Raw genomic sequence first — 14,179 nt, forward strand, 5'->3', positions numbered from 1 at the left:
TGCAGCTCCCTCCACCGATGCCACGGTTGGAGGAGAGATCAAACCAGGGTTAGGAGAGTCGTCCAGACCACTGGCATCCCCCAAGTCACCTGTCCAGTCCGGGTCATACTGGCACTCGCGTGACAGAGGGTCCTCGGACCCCTCCCAACCTTCACCGAACTCTTCATCCTCTCCGTATTCGGAGTCAACGACGTAGACCGGCTCCTCGGGGTTCATGGGCCCCACCGGCGCCGAGCCCGGCGTCGATCGACGCCCGTCCGGCGCCGCGTCCGGCGTCGGAGAAGGTAAGGGGACGGCGCCGCCCGGAGCCGGCGTCGGAACCCCACCGCCGGCCGGAACCGGCAGCGGAGAACCGGCGCCGCGCGGGGGCGGCGTCGGGGGCAACCCCGATGGCAACGGCGCCGGGGAGGCCGGAAGACCAGCCGGCGCCGATCCCGAAGGCCCCTGCGGCGCCGGGGTCGGAGCCGTCGGCGGCGCCGGGGCCGGAGCACCCGACGGCGCCGAGGCAGGGACACCCGAACCGCCAGGGCCCCCAGACGGTAGCACTGGGCCCGAAGGCGCCGTAGGCCCCGTCGGAGAAGCGAGCGCCCTCATGGCCATGAGGAACGCCTCGATCTCCTCAGGCGTCGCACCATGCCCAGGGACCGGAGGGTATGAGGCAGGCCGCGCCGGCGACTCTCGCGGAGCCGCGGGGTCGGGGTCACCCGAGCCCCCGGCCGCATCGCGCGAGCGTCGGGGGGAGTCGGGGGTACGATGACGACGCCCCGACTTCTTGTGCTTCTTACCTGACGAGGATGACGAGTGGCGTCGACTTCCGGAGCGCCCGGCGCGGCTCCGCGACCGCTCCCTCGAACGCTCTCTCGACCTCCGGCCGGACCGGGACCGCTCCCGGTCCCGACGTGGGGCCGACACCCGGAGCTCCAGTAGCTTGCGGGACCGCTCCCGTCTAGCCTTGTTGGTAAGGGCCCGGCAGTCGACGCAGGAGTCCACGTCGTGGTCGGGGCCCAGACACCGGAGGCAGAGGCGGTGATGGTCCGTGACCGACATCGTGCGCTCACAGCCATCGCAATTCTTAAATCCTGGCATCCTATCAGGCACAATAGTGAAAAAAGACAATCGAAAAACTTGGTCAAAGACCGGAGTACTGCTCTTCAGATCTGCGTCCACTGGCGCGGAAAAAAGAAGAACTGACGTCAGCGCGCGGAGGCGGCGTCTATGTACTCCAGCGACGTCATCACAGCGCACGACGCCGACGACGGACGCGGAGCCGCAGGGGACGCCTGCAGACGACGCCTACCGACGCGCAGGGGTACTGCTACGCAAAAGTTTCCGGATCCAGACTGACGCCTGGGGATATTCTAAGGTAAGGAATCTAACACTAACGTGTTTCTTTCAGATTAGACAAATTCTTTCTCTGTCGTTTAAAGTTCTTTTGGACAGGGTCTGACAATGAGGACAAGCCTTAGGGACATGGTCCTTAGGCAACCAAAGGATACAGACTTCATGAGAGTCTGACCTGGCCTTCTTTTTACCACTAGAAGGGCAGGGGTCAAAAAGTAAAGGCATTTTGAGTGGAAAAAATGCCCAAAAACAGTCAAAAAAGAAAGAACCTTACTTCAAGAGATGAAAGACGTCGAAGTATAGAAATTCTAAAAAAGTAAAGATTATTTCTGACTAAAATCAGAAAAAAGTGGAGCTGTGTAACCAGGATCCTTCCTGAAGGAGCCGGAAAGAACAACTGACCTAACTGTCACCCCTGAGGCATGATGGGAAGCTGGGGGCTTGACTGCCTTAAAGGCATGTGCCAGTTTATCTCTATGTTGCTATGAGTTAGCTTTTCAGTCTTTTTAGACTGTGTTTCTGCAATGCAGCCTGGGAGCTGTATATGCTTTCAGTCCTATGTGAGAGTTTTCTTCTGACTGCTAAGCATTAAAACAGATTCAAAACATGTTTTGCTGTTGTTTTTCCCCTGTTTCTAATGTATGTTTTCATGATATCATGTTTTCATGATATAATGGGGAGTCATTACAGCATTATTCAGCTCTGGTGTGTATAAGGCTGCAGAGGCTTATTTATCTTATTTATTTATCTTATCTTATCTTATCCTATCTATCTATCTATCTATCTATCTATCTATCTATCTATCTATCTATCTATCTATCTATCTATATATATATACACATATACATATATGTGGAGCACATATATGATTGTGTTTCCGGGGTCTTGCGCATGGGCGGGAATATTCTAGTGCTTATGACTATTGATGAGGATCCCCTGGAAGAGAACTGTACTATTTTGATTGAAAGCATTACCCTTCGCATATATCACTATCTGCTCCAGTCGAAACTGATCATTCCCACAGAAGGCATGCCAGATTCTCAGCCATTCTGAGACAAGTACCTACTGTCCCAAAGAACTAACCCAGCTTTCCTGTTGCCAGATATGTTCTTTAGGATTATCAGTATTACTTAACTTAAACTGACCTCAACAGTCTCTGATTATGTGGGCCATGGAGGAGCAGGTCAGTTTCTACCTATCCCTGCACCATGGTAACCATCTGGGAACAGGGCACAAGGGTAGGTGGCACAATGTTGTTGGCGCTGGTCAGCTGTCACTTGGGAAATAGGTCACCTGCGCCTTGTTCCTTAATAAATAACAGAGAAAAACATGTGTGGCATGGGAGATGCTCCTCCATGGCCCACATAATGTTGTTGGGACATAGAGGGTGAGAGGTACCACTCCTATGATAGATATATATACCACAAACCTCGCAAAGCAGCTTCTTCAAACGACAAAAGATGAGCGTAGACCCAGGTTTGGTGCTATTTGATTTATTTAGACACACCACCAGCCGCCATCATGACTTGTTTCGGCAGATCCCGGCCTTGATCACATGATAACAATGTTGTGTACCACCTCCATTTTTAAAGTGACAGTGCACACATTTTACTCATCAACATGGAAAAAATACTTTGACAATAAATGCCTGAATGCTTATTTGTACCATGCATAAAAACATCATAATATTATGTATAAATACGCTTGCAATCTTAAAATGATGATTTCTCCGATTGTAGTCTCCATAAAATGTCTGTCAGTACAATCCTGGTACATACCATTTCTTAATCTTGACAATATCTGGCTCAAACGCACAGTTTATCTTGAATGCAACAAGTTATTCTTAACCATGTTTAAAAAGAAAAAACGTAGGTGACCTTGTGGAACCCATGTAAACCCCATTAAAAGAAAATAAAGAGCAAAATGTGTTCAGAGCATATCTTCCCTGCTATACTCCTAAATGTGCTAATAAAAAACATAAGAAGAGCAATAGAACCTAATGCATAGCAACATTCCCAAATGGCCTAAAAATAGTACCCTCTGAATCTGTATTCTTATTTAGTGTAACTACTTTGGTCTGGGATATGTGCAAACGACAGCATGTGCAAGATAAAGTTTGATTTCATATATTGCTTGGCCAATGGAGGTTTCACAAGAAAATAGAAAAATTACAAATGGTTCCCACAATTATAAATGTTTTTCCTAAACATATAAGTACCTAATTAATAAATACATATATTAAAATTCCATAAATATAATCCATTTATCCTAAAAAACCCTACAAAACCTACACTGTTAAAACACCAGAGGGGCGTGGCTTGGATGCCGAGGAGGTAGGCAGCGTGAGCTCGGAGCTCCGCGCCCGATCGTGAAAAATATCCTGAATATCTGGTCGGACCCCGACGAAACTGATATAATCCGACACTGGAAGGTGCCACGGAGGGTCCGGCGCCGACGGCGGTCGACTCGAGACCGTTCCCAGCCCGGTATTCGAATCTGAAAGTTGGACTCAGGCGTGAAGTCATCGAGCTAAGAGGGCAGCGGTGGCATGAGGCACGGAGACGACGGAGTCGCAGGCCCGGAGCCACTTTAAGGGCTGCTACTCTTCTCCGATAAGAGGTGTAGGCGGATGCATCTGACCCCTCTCGGGGTTCTGGAGTAGACCTTTCGCGCGCCGCCGGTAGTGGCGGCGACAACGTGGCGACAACCCAGTGACGATGACCTCGGCTCTCTGCGCACGACTGGCGCCAGGCGGCTCAACGGTCCGTCGGAAACCCTGATCCCGAGAGGCGGCTTTGGCCCAAGAGTCTAGAGTGGTGCTCAAGGCGTGGAGCGCAGCGGGCCTCTCCCACTACTGTTACAGGGGGACTTTCCTAGGGGCGAGGCCCTGTGAAGTGCGGAGCGGGTGCAGAGGCAGCTTTGGAGGCCACCACTCGTGCCAGCCCAGATGGGGAAGCCGAAAGGGAAGGGGGATGGTGCGACCGACACCGAAGCCACGGAAGGAGCGGATCGAGACCAGTCGGCGCTGCAGCGTATGCAGGACCGTATCCTGGAGGCCATCGCCACCACAAAGGACGCCTTGCAGCAGGATATAGCCCAGGTGGCGACGGGCTTGGGGCTCCTGAAAGCTGACCACGATAAGCTCAAGGACAGGGTGAAGTCCGTGGAAATCACGGTTCAGGAATTGGCCCCGAGCCATGCAGCGGTGAAGGCGCAGATGGCGGATGTGATGGATCGATTGAAGGTGCTGGAACGGAGGGCAGAGGACGCGGAAAACCGGAATAGGCGCAACAACGTACGCCTCGTAGGCCTGCCGGAAAAAATCGAAGGAGACGATATGGTGGGCAACCTCGACAACTGGTTACGAACTGAGGTGGCACCAGAGGGATTGTCCCCCTTCTTCTCCCTTGAACGAGCGCATAGGGTTCCAGCGCGTCCGCCGGCCCCGGGCCTCCCGCCTCGGCCAGTGGTGTTCAAGTTGCTCCATTATAGGGACAGAGACTGGTTATTGCAGAGAGCGAGGGAGGCAGGACCCTTTCAAGTGGACAACAACAGGGTCACTATGTTCCCAGACTATACGTTTGAGACGCAGAAGCTCAGGGCTAATTTCTTGTCCCTTAAGCGGGAACTCCGTGATGAAGGCATCAAGTACTCCCTGCTCTTCCCGGCGAAGCTGAGAGTGGTGGTGGATGAACGGACACTCTTCTTTACGTCCTCGGCGGACGCTTGGGCCTGGTGGGACACTTGCAAAGCGGGAACAGATGGCGCCAAGGCCAGGGAGGAGGAGGCTAAGGTGACACAACCGCTCAGGAAATCTCAACGGATCAGGAAGAACCGCAGGAGGACCGGCAGGCCTTCGGTGTCGCAGATGGAGACGGAGAGGCAGGCGGCCCTACAGGCAGTGGCGAACTTGTCCAAAAATACCAGGAGCCAGTCCGGGAAGGGTACGGAATCGGAGGACCTGGGCACGGGCTCGGAGACGGGACTCTCGGAATTTGGTGGAGCCCGAGGCCCTATCGTGACGCCGCAGACTTCGGAGGAGATCCTTGAGGCATGTTAAATTGGACTAGTGGAGCGGACTTGCTGGTTGGACACCGGGGCGTTGGGCCCGAGGCAGCGGAACACTGTTACATGAGGTTTCGGGGAGCTTTGATGTGGGGATTGTGGGGTGGAGTATGCGAGACTGATTTGCTTTCACGAACCTTTCGCATCGATCCGCGCCCTACTGGCCCTTAAGGTCATCGCAGTGGAGACTGCGAACATTACTGCCTTTCTTTGAGGGGTGGTTGGGTGTGTTGGTTTGGATGGGGTACTTCCATTTGCGGGGGGGCCTGTCCTGGGGGGGTGGGAATTGAGAGCAGTTGGGGTTGCTCTGGGTGTTGTTGTTAGAGGGGGGGTTTGGTTTCCTGTTTGGAGAGGGTGGGGGGGTCAATCCGTGGTCGGGGAGCGTGCAGGGTCAATGATTTCTATTGTTCGGTCTGGATGGGCGAAGGGGAATGGCTAGTACCGGGGCATTGAAATGTGTGTCCTGGAATGTGCGGGGTATGCAGTCCATGACACGTAGGCATAAGGTTCAGGCATACCTCAAGCGTAGGGGGGTGCACATAGCGTTCCTGCAAGAAACACATCTTAATAAGCAGGAAGGGATTGCGCTACAGAGGCGATGGAGGGGGCAGCTGTTCAATACGACGTTCTCAGCTTTTGCAAGGGGGGCGCTGATTTGGATACGAGCGGGGGTTCCCTTTCAGGTTACTAAAACATTGGTGGACCCTGAGGGCAGATATGTGGCGGTGGAGGGGAGGCTAAGAGGCAGGGTAGTGTCTCTCTGCAGTGTGTACGCTCCCAATGTGGATCTGCCCGCATTTTTGTCGGTACTATCGGGTAGACTGGCGGGCTATTTGGCGGGGCCGGTGCTCCTGGGGGGGGGATTTCAATTCGGTGGAGGATGTGGTTTTGGATAGGTCCCATCCCCCACTGCGCGCGTCCCCAGCGCATAGGGTAGCCAAGCGCAGGCTGGAGTGGCAGGAGAGCTGGGCCCTCACGGATGCATGGAGGGAGTTACACCCCACTACTAGGGACTACTCCTTTCACTCGCAGTTGCATGATTTACATGTTAGGCTGGACGCGTTTTTGTGTTCATCAGGTGTACTTTCGGCGGTGGGGGGGGCGGAATATTTGGCCCGGACGATGTCGGACCACAACCCTTTGTTGTTATCCCTGAACTGGATGGTGGCCGTTAATTGCGTACCAACATGGCGCCTGCAACCCGATACCCTGGATGACTTGTTGTTCAGGGAGGCCCTTGGAGACTGTATAGAGTGTTATTTTGAGGAGAACAGTGGCTCGGCCTCCACGAGGGCGGTGGAGTGGGATGCATTTAAGGTGGTGGTGCGTGGGCACTGTATTGGACACACGGCTGGGGCTCGCAAGACTTTGATGGATGATTTGGATAAGGCTGAGGCGCGGTTGAGGGATCTGGAGAAGGGTCGCCCGAATCACCCTGAGTTGCAGGAGGGGCTTAGTGGGGCTAGGGAGGGGCTGGCAGTGGAACTGGAACGGCTGCGCAGCTTTGATCATAAAGCGTACATGACGAGGGCACATGCAGAAGGCGATAAGGCGGGGTCTATGCTGGCGTGGCTTGCTAACCCAGTCAGGAGGGGTATGCCGATCATGATGATCCAGGAGACAGGGGAGGAGCCCTGCCATACCCAACCCGGGATACTGAATAAGTTCCGGGCGTATTATGAGGGTCTCTATGAGAGTGGCGAAACAGGGGGGATGGATGAGCTGGGCGATTTCTTGGACGGTTTACAACTGCCGAGGGTGGAAGACTCAGAGGCAGAGGAGCTGGGTCGGCCCATTACGATCGGGGAGATAGGGTGTGCAGTAAAACAAATGGCCAGGAATAAGACCCCGGGTCTCGACGGACTTCCGATCAAGTTTTATAGTAAATACCTGGAGTACCTTGCTCCCCGGCTGCGAGAAGTCTACAACGAGGCACAATCGAGGGGCCGGCTCCCGGGCTCCATGTGTGAAGCCATCATGATCCCGCTCTTAAAACCGGGCAGAGAGGGGGCGGCTTTATCCTCCTACCGTCCGTTGTCCATGCTGACAACGGACTACAAGATCCTGAGTAAAATCCTTGCCAACAGGCTGCTAGTGCACATGACTGGCCTTGTTAATAAGGACCAGTGCGGCTTTATCCCGACGCGCAACACCGCCCACAATATCCGAAGGCTTACGAGATTGATGGGAGCAGACTGGCCGGACGCCGTCTCTCCGTTTGTTCTCTCTATTGACATAGAGAAGGCCTTCGACAGTCTTGAATGGGGGTACTTGTATGAGGTGATGCGGCGCTTCGGGCTGGGGGACGGATACATAAACTGGACCAAGGTCTTGTACACTGACGCGGTAGCGAGAGTCCGGGTGGGCACTTTGATCTCGAGGCAATACCCTGTCAGGCGAGGCACTAGGCAGGGGTGCTCCCTATCTCCTCTCTTGTTTGCCCTGGCGATGGAACCCTTCGCTGTGGAGGCCAGGTCGGGCCGCCACTATGCCGGACTATCGTATAGGGGCAGGCCACATCTCATTTCTTTGTACGCAGATGATCTGCTGATGTTTTTGGCTAACGCGGGCCCAGAGCTTTCGGGGGCAAGACGGCTGTTGGAACGGTTCGGCCGGTTATCAGGCCTGAGGGTCAACTGGCCTAAGTCCTGCTTATTCCCCCTGCGCTCAGGAGAACCGTGCCCACTTACGGCGCAGGAACTCCGGTGGGAACCGCGCTGCCTGCATTATCTGGGAGTTTATATCTATCACACCCCGGCGGACCTGCTGGAAGGTAACATCACCCGTTGTATTAATGCTCTGCGCGGGAGCATGGATTTCTGGTCTACACTGCCGCTATCCCTGGCTGGTCGGATCTCCCTGCTTAAGATGGTGGCCCTGCCCAGGCTGTTGTATTATTTTAGGACGCTCCCGGTGTGGATCCCGAGCTCTATTTTTCGGCGCCTGAGATCTCTGGTTATAGCGTTCTTATGGGGTACGGGGAGGAGGCGCATAGCGCTGGACACCCTGCTGCGCCCCAAGGATGAAGGAGGTTTGGCGGTGCCTGATTTTGAAGGGTATTATCTGGCGGCGCAGCTGCAGGTCTTCACCCAGGAGGTCGCGAGAGTGTATAGAGGCCCTGAGGAAGCGAGAGCAGAGGGTACCCCACGACACGTGCTGGCGTACATCACACTGCACCAGAAGCTCCTGGTTGGGGACCTGACGGTTGAGGAGCAGACGTTCCGACTCTGCTGGAACCGGGCATGTAAGCGAGCGGGGGTCCGCCTTATGTACGCTCCTGAAATCCCGTTGGGGATGGTTACGGCCCTCCCTCACGGAGGGGACTGGTCGCGCTTACTGGGGTGGGAGGAGGCGGGGATACACATGCTGGGCGACTTATATGAGGATGGGGCACTGCTGCCGTTTCAGGAATTGCAGGAGCGATTCGACCTGCCGAGGGGCAACTACTTGTTGCACGCGGCGGTCACGGGCGCCATGCAGGCTCACTGGGGGGGAAGGATTGCAGGAACCGGGCGCCTCTATGGCATGTCAATACACGATGATGGCAGCAGGGACCTTTAAGGCCGTCACCTGCTTGTATTCCAGGATGCTGCGGGAGACCCTACAGCCTCTAGCGGCTCTGAAGGCCAAATGGGAGCTGGACCTCCAATTGGAGATCCCGGATACGACCTGGAGCCAGTTGCTGAGGCGAGTGCGGAAGAGCTCGAGAAACGCCAGGTTTCAGTTAATCCATTTTTACATCATTCACAGGGCATACCTCACGCCGGGGAAGATACGACAATATTTTGGGGTGGAACAAGCTGCTTGCCCCAGGTGTAATACAGTCGGGGCGGACTTGGGTCACATGTTATGGGACTGCCCCTCCCTGGGGGACTACTGGCAGGACATTGGGAGGGCCCTCAACAGTGCAACAGACAGGGACATTCAGTACACGAAAGCAGTGGGGGTCCTCCATTGGTTTCCACACACGCCTAGAAATAAGAATACCAGCAAATTTATAGACTTAGGGCTAATTCTGGCTAAGCGGGAGATAACGAGAAATTGGAAATCGAGAACAGGGCCCACTTATAAAAGATGGTATGGGGAATGCCTGCGGTGGGCGGCGTGTGAGAGCACCTTGAGATACCAGGTGGCCTGGAGAACGAATGATGAGAAGGCTATGGAGAGGGCGACTGCGTGGGAAATGATGGTGCAGGCGCTCCGAGAAACAGCTGACGAGGAGCGGGAGGACGTGGAGGAGCTGGATACGGCTAACCCTGTCACCTTACCAGGGGACACACCTTAGTGAATGTATGTACTTCCTACGCCACAGCAGACGTTCTTTCGACAGTGATTTAGCACAGCGCGGCCACGGGGGGGGAAGAAAGCTGGAATTGGCGGGTTGTTGGGGATCGAAATTATGGGGTGGGGGAGGGGAGAAAATCACAAAAGCAACCCAGCATTCCTTTGGTACTAATGATGTCGGGCAATGTAAGGTATTACAAGGACTACTAATGGACGGAGGCCGAGCTGCGCCCAAGGAGGGGGCGGGCCCCCCGGAATGGAGCACAATGGACAATGTCATTTCTTGTTTTGGGTGGATTTATAATTTTGGTTCTAATGCCTGTACAATTATATTGGTGATGCAATAAAAATGATGTTAAAAAAAAAAAAAACTGTTAAAACACCAATTATTTACAAAATTGCTCATTTCTTATTTCATGATTGTTAAAGTGCAAAAATGATTGAAAATATATATATATATATATGATTCAGTGAATGTTTCGTGACTCTGATGTACAGTATGTGATGCAGTGACTCATTGAAAAGGATATGATATGGTAGAGGAACAGCATGTGTTATTTAGATTGTGTTTCTTCAGGCACAAGTACAGATGAACACTGCAAACCCAGTTAATACGCCAACATCAAAACATCATGCACACTATTTGAAATGCTGCCTGCTTCTAAGAACTATCCTTAGAACTAGACATGAAACCTGTCTGCACCCATTTATGTGGCAGGTATTTAGAATACAGTAATAGGTAGTAAATGACTACCACACATTTTATTTGTCACATTTTCCATTTTGTTCTAATCCTAATGTTAACATACACCTTTCAATAGGATTTGGGGCAATTTGCTAACCCGGCAGTGGAAGAAGAAATAATGTAGGAGGGCTGCCTTCCTAAAAACGGCAACATTATTGGCTGGAAGATATGAAACAAGAAGCTGTGTTTAAAAAGACAAACATTGTTCCGCATTTAATCATTGTTTCACAGGCCCCTGACAGTACAGAGTACAGGAGAGCCCAATGCATACCAAAGCCTTATGATCCATAAAATGTGTTGTATAAAAAAATTCTCTCAATTGGAAGGCTTCACCTTAGAGATAAAGAATTGTTGACAATAGGACGGATTGATTACAGGTGCTTGAAATATCCTGAAAACAGATACTGTAAGAATTACTAGTACACCACACACAATTCTAATACTTCATAGCCAAGCAGTTTACCTCAAGCAACTGGTCTCCATACACCAAGCCTGCCTGCTGAGCAATGCTTGCAGTCATCACTTTGGACACAAAAATGCCACCTGTTTCACCACTCACGATTGAAATCCCTAGTGGTTCAGCACCTTTCTGCACTTTGACATGCCTAGGCTCTTCCATGTATGGCCTGCAAAAGAAAGATTTTTGATCATTAAGAAAATTGACCTCTGGTACATAAGAGATACTGTGGCTCTGCACCAAAAAAAAAGTCATTAATGCATGCTTTGGATCATGATTGTACTTGAGATAACTAACATCTGAAATTGATTGTGGAAACATATGAAATCAATGACTTCTATTCCATATTACTTTCTTAATGGAGGTAAATTAAAGGAAAATCTTACTTACACTGTAAGCATCATCATATTGTGTAGTGCAGGAGTTTCAAATGCTCTGCATATTTGTACCATCTAGAGTTGGACTCTGACGTTTGCAAGTTGTTTTTCTTCTAGGAAAGACTTTCACATCACACGATGCATTGGATTTCCACTCTTAGGTAGCAGTGTGCATGGGAACTGCCTTCAGGTGAGATTGTTTTTCGCACAAAGGGTGAGCGTATTATGGAGTGGCAAGTGAAGGCAGCCTGGGGCATTTGTGCACTGTGAAAAGGAAATGAATTAGTAAAGAAGAATTCTGCAACTAAAGCCACACGTCTCCGGCGAGAAGGCTGGGCATATATTAATCTATAGCATTCCAGCTAAGAACACGTGCATAGAGGGTAGGTGAAATTCTCAGTTCCTAGCATGTGTTACTACAGATATACATGCTCTGCAAACTGTAAAGCTGTACCCCATACTTCGTAACGAATAGCGTGTGGATGATGCAGATGTCTGAAATAAGGTGTTTAAGACTGGCCAACCACTGCTTGCCGTTTGGCTACCCACACAATAATATAGGTAAAAGTGTGTAGGGCTGAACAAGCAGCTGTTTTACATACATCCACTTTCATAATATTGCCAATAAAGGCAAAGGTTGCTACTTTTTTGTATGCAGAGTGTGCCCTGGGGACAGCAGGTAGTGCTCTTTTGGCTTCGGGATAGCACGTTTGAATGCATTTGTTGTGTGTAGGAGGCTATGTGGAATTTGTACCTCATCTTCTATTGCTGATGGACATTTTGTTGTCTGCACTGCAGCGGCTGGAGTTAGCAAGTTGCTGTGGCAGGGTAGGAGCGGGGAGAGGGACAACGGGGGGGGGGAGGGGGGGGGGGGGTAGAGGATTAATTAAAGAAGAGAGGACAAGGCTCTAATGTGGAGAAGGAGGTGTTATGAGGTGGAGTGGGATGCATTTGATTATCCATCTTGCAAAGCCAACCTTACAAATACATTGGCCCTTAAAGGGTTTGGCATAGGCTACGACCAGCTAGTCAGCGTCACAAAAGGGCTTGGTCCTGCAGTACATAAGAGCCAGGTAAGGCGTGGAGTGCTCTCTCTCCTACTGAGCCTTGCTGAGGGAAGAAGACTGGGAGCTCTATGGTTAGGCTGGTATGAAAGGCAGAAAGCACTCTAGGAAGGAACTTCAAGTTGGTTGCAAGTACGACTCCATCCCTGTGTACCTGAAAGAAGAGTTCCTGCAGCTTGTGAGTGCAGCCTGCCACTCACTGATATGTCTTAGGGATGTCACAGTAAACCTGGAATATAAGAGAGTTGAGGTGTTTGGGAATGCAATATTAGCCAAATCTCTTCCAAATCTATCCTGCTGCATACCAGGCTTGTCTAGTATGCTTGCGGTATTCATACAATATGTCCATGCACTTCTGAGGAAGATACAAGTAGGAGAGGCACAAAAGCATAAGCAAATTACATCCACAGTACATTCCATCTTCATTGGTGGAAAACAGGTCTATTAGTGGAGTGCTCCAATACTGGAAATAGCGGAATAGGACTTTGGGGTGGAGTTTCCACTCGTGGGCTTATTCATGGATCCTGCTGATGAGCAGGTCTGCTGAGTTGCTGTCCACCCCGGGAAGATACTCTGCTTGGTGGTGTATTTGGTGATGGGCTGCATAATGGCAGGTTTACTGTGCTAGTCACCGTGTGCGAGTGCCACCCTGTTTTCGTGATAATACTTGACAGTCATATTGTCAGTTTTGATTTTGACTTCTTTGCCCTGAATGAGTGGAAGGAAGGCTTTGAGAGTGAGATGCATTGCAAGGAGCTCAAGGTAGTTGGCAGAGGTCAGCCTGCTAGAGAGGCATAAAATGGTGATGATGACTTGCCGAATGGGGTACAGGAAAGGCCTTATCTGCAACAGATTGGTCCTGTTCCACCACTGCAGAGAGCAATGGGTGCTGGCATTCACCAACACTAGATATTCCCATTGACCCTCTGCTTGTGACCACTGAGTAGAAAAGCTTTCCTGTAGCAGACACATATGGAGCCGGGCATGGGGAACTATGGCGATACAGGACGCCATCATGCCTAGCTGGCACATAAAAGTTCCGACTGTGAGCTGACGATTGGGCTGAAAAGGAGCTAAGACCTGCTGGAATGCCAACACCCACTGAGGACTGGAGTAGGCTTTGCCTGTGACCATGTTTAGTAACCACCCCCTTGAAAAGGCTGGACCTGGAAAGGATGAAGGTGGGATTTGGTGCATTTATTGTAAAGGAGAAGCTGTGAAATAAAAAATATTGCCCGAGTGTGGGTATTAATGCTTGTTTTGTTCTTGATCGGCCATCGTTAAATCAGGGGAAAGCGTGGCAGTCCTTGGTAAAGGAGGCCCTTGTTGTTGTTTGCCATGGAAGCACTCCTGGTTCACCCACTTGTAGCCTTCTAGTGGAAATTGTTGCTGCCTATGGTATAATGGGGAGAGATCTGGGGAAGAAGCTCCGGAGTCTCCTCTAGCCAGTTGTCATCCTTAAATTTGGCAATGTCAGTGTCCTCCTTCAGATTTTCCAGCATCTCAACCTTCTGTAGTCCGAAAAGATTTTCCCTTTGAAGAGCCGGTTGGTTTCCCAGTTTGAAGCCTGAAATACGGAACCAGGTATGGCATGCAATAAAGATGCTAGCATTGACCCCTCAAAGGAAGTCCGCACAAATCAAGGCTGAAGCACAGTGACAGTGGAGATGATCCTACCGTCTGAGACTTTCTAGTGGTGTCGTCGTACGGGGGAGATGCTCTTACAGGGTGCTAACCCAAATCTGTGTACCCATTGGGGTGGTTTTGGGGTCCACAATATCAATTTCATAGCTGTCCCATTGGCTGCCATTGGTGGGTTCTGGGTGAAATTGGGGCTTATAAGGGT

General features: G+C 51.3%; 1 protein-coding gene across 8 annotated transcripts in view; it reads right to left on the bottom strand.

The window, feature by feature from the left end:
• Positions 1 to 14,179, bottom strand: part of DLG5 (discs large MAGUK scaffold protein 5) — a 1,254,082-nt gene that overhangs the window by 527,940 nt on the left and 711,963 nt on the right. For all 8 annotated transcript variants that reach the window (XM_086922111.1, XM_086922103.1, XM_086922109.1 and 5 more), the window contains one exon: positions 10,899 to 11,061. In XM_086922111.1, the coding sequence (XP_086778237.1) occupies positions 10,899 to 11,061 (163 nt within the window). The remainder of the gene's footprint in view (positions 1 to 10,898; positions 11,062 to 14,179) is intronic.

Source organism: Lissotriton vulgaris, chromosome 5 (genome assembly GCF_964263255.1).
Source record: "Lissotriton vulgaris chromosome 5, aLisVul1.2, whole genome shotgun sequence".
Taxonomy (NCBI): domain Eukaryota; kingdom Metazoa; phylum Chordata; class Amphibia; order Caudata; family Salamandridae; genus Lissotriton; species Lissotriton vulgaris.